This window comes from Diadema antillarum, unplaced genomic scaffold, assembly GCF_040938485.1.
Source record: "Diadema antillarum isolate AM-2024a unplaced genomic scaffold, OU_Dant_1.0 scf00000071, whole genome shotgun sequence".
Lineage (NCBI taxonomy): Eukaryota > Metazoa > Echinodermata > Echinoidea > Diadematoida > Diadematidae > Diadema > Diadema antillarum.
Genome location: NW_027270960.1, coordinates 10,709,985 through 10,721,033, shown reverse-complemented (window position 1 = coordinate 10,721,033; position 11,049 = coordinate 10,709,985). Strand labels below are relative to the sequence as shown.

The 11,049-nt window shown below is 40.8% G+C and overlaps 1 protein-coding gene across 1 annotated transcript; it reads left to right on the top strand.

The window, feature by feature from the left end:
• The first annotated feature begins 2,911 nt into the window (after positions 1–2,911).
• Positions 2,912–10,410, top strand: LOC139717042 (RNA-binding protein MEX3B-like). The gene is made up of 2 exons (XM_071628554.1): positions 2,912–3,275; positions 8,925–10,410. Exons 1-2 carry the CDS (start codon positions 3,050–3,052, stop codon positions 10,181–10,183), a joined length of 1,485 nt encoding a protein of 494 aa, XP_071484655.1. The 5' UTR covers positions 2,912–3,049; the 3' UTR covers positions 10,184–10,410.
• Positions 10,411–11,049: the final 639 nt, after the last annotated feature.

Below are 11,049 nucleotides of genomic sequence, written 5' to 3'. Positions count from 1 at the left end.
TATTTAGGGCCTAACATAGGACCGTAATACGCATACATAGAAATATACGTGTAAACAATTAGCAATTAAAAAAAAAAATCACAATTCTGCTTTTTTTTCAGATTCCTTGTAAAGTCCTTGCCCCCTGTAGGAGCCTACTGTCTTTCTCTTTCCTTAGTAGTTTTGTCATCCTTCCCTCCTCCCTTCTTTCTTTCTTTCCTCTTTCTCTCCTTCGTGTTTATTTCTAAACTGTATAAAGCCCTACGTCTCTGATCTTTCTTTGTGTGTGCGCGCTTTCTCAGCTTTGTTTTTCCCTCGATCCTTTCCCGCGCGAACTCTGTAACGGTAGACGCTACGTGTAATGACATACGGAAAGGGGAATACCCACTACTCAGTATTCCATCTGTTAGGGTTGCCATGGCATCAGGATATAGGTCCTACTTGGTATTCCCGCCAAGTTCATGCGATATCACAGAGACTACTGTAGGCCCTATTTGTCAGCACGTGGGTTCAGAGTAGTAGTCCTACGAGTTACATGCATTTAAATGCTAATTATCTCAACTGGTATATGGTCTCTCCATGCGCGGGGCGGTTTCATCCCCCGTCCACATTTAGGCCTATACTTTTCGTTTCAACTGTCCTCTTTCAAATAGGTAATGGTGGAACAATATCAAGGCACCAATTGTTCCTTTCTGTCTTTAATTATGCACTAAAATTCTTACATGTCCCGAGAGCTTTTTCAGATTATCGGAATCCATTTATACCAATAGATAATGGTAGGCCTACAAAACCTAACTGTTTTTAATGAAATTGGTAACTATTTTTTAAACATACTCAGCATTCTTAAACACACAAAAGTCAATGACTGATCACATTCAGGCGGTTCCTGCGTTCATGACTAAACGGAAACATCAAATTACGAACCGATGCGCAAACACTCGGAAACATACTAGTAAACTGGCGCGCTATTTATAATTAATTGGACGAGATTTATCTAACAAAGGTCACAACGCGTGCTACATGTAGTTCGCGCGCGACATGAACAGTTTTGTGGCGCGCTGTACACTGGAAAACAGTCGGTGTGCAGTTCGACTGACCACGTGGTGGGTAATGATGCAAGTAACCTAAACAAGGGATCTGCAAGCGCGCTGGAAGCAGGGAGGGTTCCCACCTCCCTGCTGGAAGCGAGCGCATGTGGTAAAGTACATGACTTTGCACTGAGTACTCGAGTAAATTCTACTAGTATTGAAAAGAGCGAATATTTTTTAATAGCGGTCTAGTCTTTGAGCGGACGGGGCGGCGGGGGAGGGGGAATGTAAAATATACTAAGTAGTCCGTGCCAGCATTTGCAGTTCACTTGGCATTGTCGCATTAGATGAAATGAAGCGCGCAGGAAAGAGAGAGAGAGAGAAAAAAAATGAGCTAAATTAATTCGCGACAAAGGAACATCTGCCACTGTGTGTACATAATATCGACCTCTACATCCATGTAAATAATACCCAATTTCCAGATAACGGCCTCCCCGCCCGTATGGCAGATATAAAACGCGGGACATAGTCCATTTACAAGGCACATTTGTACACGTGCGGGGCTTGTCCTTACATCGATGTTCTGCAAACCAATTTCCCGCCAAAAATAATGCAGCTCGAGAGCCTCTCACGTACGGGCCACATTCGCCTCCTGATTTTCAACTTCCAGGCACTTTGTACTCCCGTAGGAAAAAGGGAAAAAATGGCGCGTGTCTATTTTTAGTTCACCGATCGAGCGAGTAGCTGGCGAGAGCCAGGGTCAGAGTATTGCGTCGATTTTTTTTTTCTTCTGTAGTCAACAGACACAGCCAGCATGCACAGCTGAGCTTCACGAATCTGTATGAGTCATTCAACAAAGGTTGCTAGAAGTTGTTTCTTTTCTATAGAGCTCTAGCAATTGACTCCTTTGTAGTCAATCGTACTACTCATGGGGCAAAACAACGGGCAATTATGAACTTACGATGATAGTAGATACGTTTGTTTTTTCGTAAATGTGTTTAAATGCGTTGGTTTGCATCAACGCCATTTAGACGACATTGGGAATCATCTAAAAAATGTTGGGCCTAATATTAAAAAAAAAAAAAGTTTAACCGACACACTAATAGCCCTATAGTCTGCAACAATTTTGAAATACATTTTTGTAATTCGAGCTATCACAACTTGATCACAACACGAACTACGTCGGTACATGATTCATTAATCAGTGAAATGACAGTCATTTCTTCTTTCCTATAAATATACAAAAAAAAAAATACTACGTGCACTGCACACGTTTCGTATTTTCGTCAGATTGTCATGCCAAATAACCATGCAAACGGATAGCAAACATGTTTTAAAAAAAACAAACTCCAGTTATAAGCCCAGACCTTCCGTAGAGAATGGTTACATGGCCGTTGCTGCATGTTCACAGACATATATACTCCCAGCAAGTAGTAAGAGAACATAATCGCTCGAAGAAATAAATACTGTGTTAATCATAATTCTACACGTGGAGCGATGAGTGTGAATCAACGTGAATCATGTTTCAGCCGAATTATAATATTTGTAGACAGCGAGCAGAGTAGAGTTGTAGACACAAAGGAATCGCAATGACACCGAAACGCGCGTGGGCTTTGCTACCTATAGAAAAATACTCTCTTGACCCACCACGGCAGAACAAAGAACCTCGGAACACATTTGGCGCGCTTTAGTCACTGCTCATGCTTGTTTCTTATCCAAATGGAATGTTTGTCCCCTGCTACACATGCTAATGAACCACTCCCTTAGCCTTGACAGCTAGCCAATCAGCAAACTCGTTAGTAAAACGTAGGCGTGGTATACGAGCTGAGGAACGTGTAATTTGTGACGTCATATACACTGCAGCTTCGATCTTCAACGTTAGCTCTGCATGCCATTCGAAGACCGCGCCTGAAAGGAACACGACGAAACTGCTTGGATGTATACAGTGAACGTAAGAGATTCGATGCGCTGATAAATACGCTGGTCGCCTCATGAAAACTCATATTTTCTACCTCTTGTCTTGGATATAGCACAATACGAGCATGCCCAGCACACTGTTCAACGAAATGGAACATAATACTGAGGGTCTGGAGGACCACCAAAGGGCCCTCCAGTCGTTAGCCTTCAACCTTTCCATGTTGGGACTTAGCAATGAAGACGATGGACCCTCAGCTCTGGATGATAATAGGGCGAGGAAAAGCAGCAATATGACGGAATGTGTGCCCGTCCCTAGTTCGGAACATGTCGCAGAAATTGTGGGGAGACAAGGTATGCAATTTCTATGATATACCCCTGTCGAATAGTTGGTTAAGCCATTGTCAGACCTATTTTACTTGTAATGTACCTACGCTACGCTGGTTACCGTTAGTTCACTGCAATGGGAAGAGTGTGAAACCATAACAATTTGTTCACAACGTGGTTTTGCAGTTCACTGTCTTTGTCTAGTTCGCGCGCTAGTCGATGGATAGGGTTTGCGTGTGTATAGTACCTCGCCTCGTGCTCACGTTGACAATCGCACGTTGCACGTTACTAGTGGCCAGTACATGTATTCGTACGCTGTGTGATAGGTACATTGTGTGCTCACTACTACTGACTGGTAGTAGATAAGTCGTAAGTTCGTGAGAGACAAACATGTTTCTTGGTTGATCACAGCGTTTCTCATTAATGTTAACCAACACAGGCTATGTTTTACATCCATCCACCCTTTATTCTCCTTAAATAGACTATGTATTTTATTGCTTGCCTATTTTATTTCACATCCCAATGAGTAATAGGCCAACTATTCTATGTTCTAACGACGTTAATAGAACCTACTGTGAATCCCAAGCCAAGCTCGAGTAGTGTTTCTAACAAGTCTGCGAGTCGTGGATTCGTAGCATTGTCAAGTCTACTTAACGTTAGTAGACCCTATCTAACATTAATATGCCTAATTCTAAGTCTAATGATATTCAATAATTTTAGATAATTATGTAGGTTCTAGACCAACATTGTACATAATTGTTGCCTTTGGTGTCTTGTCGAAACTGCAATCTGCCCGAAGCCGAGAATCAAGAGATGGCTGAGGGAGCGTAACGTTAAGAGCTAAATTGTTTAATGTCAGACTTGGGCTGGGGGACCTAACCTTACTTGCTTGCTTTGTACTTGGTGGAGTTTACTCGGATGTAGAAACCAATATTTTCTACAGAGACGTAAAAGGTTGCTTATTTTCCCCTCCAGTCCAGGTTTCACTAGAATATGGTCTAGACCCTATCCCTCTGGGAGTCTGATATGGGCTGTACTTTTGGGATGGCTGTTCCACTGACTTCCAGTGTTTCCCGAGGATAGTTTTGAATTGGTTTCCATTTGATGCTCTGAGTCTGACAGCTGTGTCTGGCAAGGAGTTCCAGTTTTTACAACTGCAAACAGAGAAGGACTTGTGACGCAACGAATAGACCGCCTTTCTGGATCTTTGTTTTCTGACTTTCATACTGTGGCCTCTGGTTCTGGAGCTATCATTTACCAATTGGAAAAATGTGTGTAAATTCTAGATCAGGATTACACATGCGTGGATTATGCAGTGCCCTCACATGCATCCAATTTTGGTGCCACGTCATTTTTTTTTTCTCTTTACTATTTTTCAAAGTGGCGATGAAAATATCAGTTTGAGTTCCATGTCCTTATCTGCATCTTTGAGTTGCTAGGCCTACATCAAGTTTTCAGATATTCTCGTCTTCTCTGGGCAGCTGCTAAAAAATCAGAAATCCACCTAACGATAACATACAGATTGTGCTGTCATACATCCTGTATAAGCTGATACTTTTGCGTATAGATATTTTCGCGAATGAGGAGGTTACGGACATTTTTGTGAGATATTTTCGTGAATTGACATCGAGGCTATTGTAAAGTGCATTTTTGCGCATTAAATTTGTGGTCTAACTGTGATTCACCAAATTCGCAAAAACAAAACCCTCGTGAAAATAACGGCCTATAGGCCTACAGACAGTACATTGCATTATAGAGTCTCTAGTGATATGCATCATTGGCTATGTGAGAGCGATCCACAAATCCGCTGCTGTACTGTGCACACAGTTGGGTCGTGAGAAGGCATCACTGCAAGTGTACGTTTGTACATTGTGAATGCACATGTCTTTGCATATCTAGTATTCATGTTAGCTAACTTGATTTGATTTCAATGGTTATGTAGACGTCTGCTTGTTCCTACTACACTGTACTAGCCAAGATGCTAGTGTAGCTTTGTAGTACATTTTAGAATGACTCAATCACCTAAATTGAAAGCTCTGCACTACTGTAAAACGAGGAATGTTTGTGTGCATTTTAATTTTGTGAATTTTGCAAGAACCAAGATTTGCAAAATAAAAATGCACGTAAAAGTTCATGTCTACACTAGATTCTATGTATGCATTGAATGTTAGAGGCAGCTCGCGAAAATTTCATGCCGCAAAAAAGGCCATTGGCTTCACTTCGCGAAAATTTCATGCCACAAAAATATTGTGTTATACAGTAGATCTACATGTATACTGTTCACCAGCAATTGGTCGCAGTGTGTACTGTACTATTGAATACACATATTTTAGTGCAGCCATTGGTATGTGAATATACTTACTTACTTGGAGTTTACTTGGATGTAGAGATGTAAAGCGTTGCTTATTTGCCCCTCCAGGTTTCATTGTCCCTCTGAAATGGGCTGTACTTTAGGTATTTTTACTTTATGTATGATACATACAGTGCAAGCTGTATAGCAATGCTGTAGAATTTTAATGTGTAAAAATGTCAAAATTAATTATAAATATTTCAATTTCACCTGACCTTGTATGCTCAGATACAAGTATTCGAAGTTGTGAATTTTGGGGGGATTATTTTGTACATGACAAAAATTATTCTACAACAAGTTGAAAAAACTGTTGTACACTAGCGCATTGTGCTAGCGTGTAATTACCCTTATACATGTACACTGTATGCAGTGGCTTCAGATCAGAAAAATAATAAGGTAACCAAATAGTAAGGACCTCCCGCATTGCCTTTCTTGGAAAATCTGGATGAAAAACTACTTTTCTTATTATATTTGACCTTCCTTCATGATTGTGGTACAAATGTATGTGATGTACAATGTACATGTAGAGTGCATTTATTCCTGTTATCCAGCCACTCTGGTCATGGATACAGTCAGACATTGTTTGGTTGATAAAGACCTAGATGCTTGTGGCTGTTTGAAATGCCAAATTTTTAGGAGACAAATCATCACAATAATGATAAACCTTGAAATGTTGGCCACATCTGCTCCATAATGCTACTGCAATGTACTAGCAGTTTCTATTGATTAACTGTATTGATAATTTGGACCTGCAATTTCATTTTTCTGCAAAATTTCATGGATTTTAGTTAGGAAACTTGATTTTACATCCTGCTATTCTTTATGGCCCCCAAAAGAATTAAAAAAAAAAAAAAAAATGTACACCGACTCTGCAGTTAAGAACTTGTAAATAAGTATTCTACTCATTCTAGCAGGAATTAATTAGATTGAAATATTTGCTGGACACTAAAATTGTGCAGCATTTTATGCTGGAAAAACAAACAAAACATAATTGCAATGGATACAGCTTTGCTTTCATTCTTGCCTGACCTGCTGTGTTTCTTTGAACCTCTGCTGTGTTTTCTAGTACAACTTTTTGAGGTCAGCTTATTTTGCCAGATGTTATCAAATAAATGAGATAGAATTCCATAAACTTTATGACATTTCTTCAACAAGATGACCAACCAAATTTGAATTAGAAGGCAGAATGTTTGAAAAATTTCCAGTTTGTTTGTATGGGTAATCTTTGTCAACTGAGTGCTCTTGTCTTTTCAGGGTCAACATGTATTGCACCTAGAGAATTACACTATAATGGCATGACAGGGGAAGGAGAATTCAGTTCACAATACGGAACTAATGGTCATTTCAATTGATGGTCATAATTTTACAAACTGGACACACACAAATTACAAAACACATCTGAAAATGTTAATCACTACACCAATATCAAGTATGTAACATAGTGCAGGCATCTCTTTACATTCCATGCAGTTTAGAGTTATTAAAGGGACATTATGTATCAGTACAGTTTAGGTAATTCTTTTTGAACACTACACTAGAGTTCCTTCCGATGTATTTTTGGAATAAAATAAATTTGTTTGTGAAATAAAATCAATAGTGCACAGAGCAATGTTTGTAAAAAGCCTTTAAGTAATAGCTTAGATGCACTTTGTATTACTTATAGAATTGGCATAATATTCTCATAAGTTGTAGACTCAAGTAAGCATGTGATTTTATGTACCTGTGAGTCTTTGGATTATCAGTGTTAATGCGCCATGCGTTGTTGGTTGGATTGCTATTGCTATAGCCTAGGCATATGATGATTGTAAAGTTCTCAAGGTAGTGTACTTTCATTGGGGAATGAAATGCATTTCCTGTTTCCCTGTAAGTTTATTCACTTGTATAATTGCCTGTTCTTTAAAAGAAAAATAAAGGTTGTTTTACTGTAAAAGTGGATATTTTCATGTGAGTAATTTTTTCGCACTCGGCTGGGTAAGAGGAGTTCTGCATGTTTTAATTACACGTAATAAAAACATGAACTGGGCCCACACAGACATGGCATACAAAAGTATTACCGTGTTTTTATTTGCACACTAGTATTTGGTTGCGCGAAATGTGTGAAAATGTCTACACCACCAAAATATCCACTTTTACAGTACAACTATGTCTTATAGGAATAATGCTCCATCTATTTCTGAAGTAAAGTTAAGTGCCAGCCCCCCCTTTTTTTTTGGGGGGGGGGGTTAATTAAAATCAATGTTTTAAAGATTATTTGCCAGTGAATTGCACTGTGTTTTTAGTAGGTTTGTTTTAATTTATAACTTCAAGAATAATTATGTCAGAGGGCATGGGGGGGGGGGGGGTGTGGATGGACCTATGACATCCCCCCCCCCAAAAAAAAAGCAAACATAACCATACATTTGTAATCGATACTCTGTAGTATATAATGTTTATCACCCTGGAAACAATACTTGATATTCTCTTCTGAAACCAACCCACTCCAACGCCAACAGGAAACCGCAATGCATGAAGAGCTTCTTTTCATACTGCACACACCATTGTAAACACGAATGAGAAGCCCCACCATTGCATATAATGCATACATGTATTCTGGGGTCTAGAAAGTGTGCATGCTTCTTGGCGCGTTGCCAGAACCAAGGGACGTTTGTGATCTGGGGGATTCAACTCTTCTGGCCTGTTTTCAGAGTTATCCTTGACAAGAATGGACATTGTTGTCACAAAATGGGCTTGTTCAGTATATTACAGAATCACTGAGGATTAAAAAAAATAAGTGTTTAAATATTATGGCAAGGGACTTCGCTCGCATCCAGCTGTTACTTCCAATGAATATCTGCGAGCCCCACACTAATTCTGTGCTGGATGCAACATTAGCAATGTTTTATGTTTTCATGTCAGTGCTGGTATTGCTAATGTAAAGATGGCAAATCTGAAAAAAAAAGGAAGGAAGAACAGAACAAAACCGGCATTATATGGCAAGTGCACAAGCTGCCAAACTTGGCTTGAATACTTTGTACCGAGGTACATCATGTTAATGTGTATGAAGATATGCTACACTCCTTTTGTATTTCACCAAAGTACCAGTATTTGTGAGATGAATGGACCTTTGTACAGTAAAATCAGCATGTAATGTTTACATTATTTTTACATGAATTATTTTCACTTGGCACTTTCTCAGATTGGTGCATATTTGATGCTGTGTTGACATGTTCAATATCATCGGTGTCAATTTTTTTTCGACAATTTGCAGTTTTTACTTATCTTTGTTAAAGCTTTAACAGAAAACTTGATATTTATGAAGTATTCTCCTTTTTTCGTTTTTAATGCAGGTTGCAAGATCAAGGCCTTGAGAGCTAAAACCAACACGTACATCAAGACGCCAGTTCGTGGTGAGGAGCCAATCTTCGTTGTAACAGGGAGGAAGGAAGATGTTGCAGCAGCAAAGCGGGAAATCTTGCAGGCAGCCGAGCACTTCAGTCAGATCAGAGCAAGGCGAAACCAGGGTCATTCTGGCGTGCCACCAGGCCCGCCGCCTCCCAACATCCCAGGCCAGACCACAATCCAGGTGCGGGTACCATACCGGGTCGTCGGGCTGGTGGTTGGGCCGAAAGGAGCCACGATCAAGAGGATACAGCAGCAGACAAACACGTACATCGTCACGCCCAGCAGAGATAACGAGCCCGTATTTGAGGTAACAGGACTTCCCGAGAGTGTGGAGAGAGCGCGGGAGGAGATTGAGGCGCACATTGCCATGCGCACCGGAGGGCTGATCGATTCTACGAGCCCCGAGGATGATTTTGCCAGCAACGGCACAGATAGGGGGATGGTGGACGACGTCAATTTGTACAAGACGGGTCCCAGTCCCTTTGCACAGCCTGTTGGAGGCAACAAGCCCATCATTCAGAGGAGCAGCAGTGACAACTACTTCTTCCCGCCCAACATCACTGCGGCCACGACTTCAACCACCACGACAGGTAACTCAGAGTTCAACCCACTTGCCACCACGTTTGCGAACAGATCTGCCTACAATCTCTTCAACGGCTCGTCTCCGGAGCTTGGGATGGAATCGCCCAACTACGAGGCGCCCATCCCTCCGGCCGGGATGACCGGCCCGCAGCACATCTCCATGTGGCAGGATCTGACAGCAGGCGTCGGCCCAGCTTACTGCATCCCCCCTGCCCAGGTCTCCCGGAGGAGCAGCAGTATCAGCTCAACGTCGGGGAGCAACGAGCCTGTAGTCAACGGCATCAACGAGCACCCGCCAGCTAGGCGTATCAGGAGTGATCCTCTCAACGGTGGGCTGTCTGTGCTCCCGTCGATTACGCCCCTTCCGTCAGCTTTCCCCGTCACCTCCTCGAGCAGCACCTGCAGCAGCCCGACGGATTCGATTGGGTCCGGGTCCCTGACGGCGCAGAGCAAGAAGCAGTGCATGGTATGCAGCGACCACGACATCGTTGCAGCACTGGTGCCATGCGGCCACAATCTCTTCTGTATGGAATGTGCCAACTCGCTGATCAACAAGGAAAATTCTGTATGTCCTATGTGCCAAGAGCCTGTTACCCAAGCCATTCGAATCCAATTCACGTAGAAATACGCCCCTGGATGAGACTGGCGCTTGTCCCCCCCCCTGTATGTACACATTCTTGTTGAGTTTCAACATAAAAATCTATATAAAGTACTCCCCTCAAAGATATTTTTTCATATGAATTTTGTTATATTTCTTATTTTTAGAGGTCAACATTTTTGTCTATTTGAGTTGTGAGTGAAAGAAGAGTGTTTTCGTATAAAATGCAAATATTCATTTTTTTATCTAAGTATTGATATTGTGACACTTTCAGTTATACAAAAAAAAAGAGAAAAAAACCATGGAAATGATGAAATATATATAAGTATTACGTCAAGTATATTTTACCCTGTTGATATTTTAAATAGCGACGATAGAGGTTATTTTTATTCTATTTGTATGGAGGGACAGGAACCCCACGCGATGGTGCCCGCCATTTGGCCAAGCATATAATCTGACATACTCTATTGTATTTGTACAAAAAAGAAAAGATGTGAACAACTGTCGTATTATGTTGCACATTGTTTTAGTTGTATTTTTTATTTTTAATATATTTCAAAGCAGTCTTTTAGTATATGATGTATGTGTAGCTTTGATATATCGACCAAATATTCCATGGTAACGAGGACGTTCTAACTGAAAATACTGACGAACTTCTGATTTTCCATGCTTAAAGCCCAACCTGCATTCAGCCAAAAGATGTATTTCATGATAAACGTTCAGAAAAAAAAAAGAAAGTTTTATTTTTTGTCACAACTGAAAGAAGTTCAATATGTAATTGATTTGTTGCCGAGATGTGATTGTGTGCTGGTTTTGTACTTCAAAACAAGTTCTTTTGTTTTTGCTCCGTTTTCAGACAATTTATGAGAAAGGTTGCATCCACTGGCTTG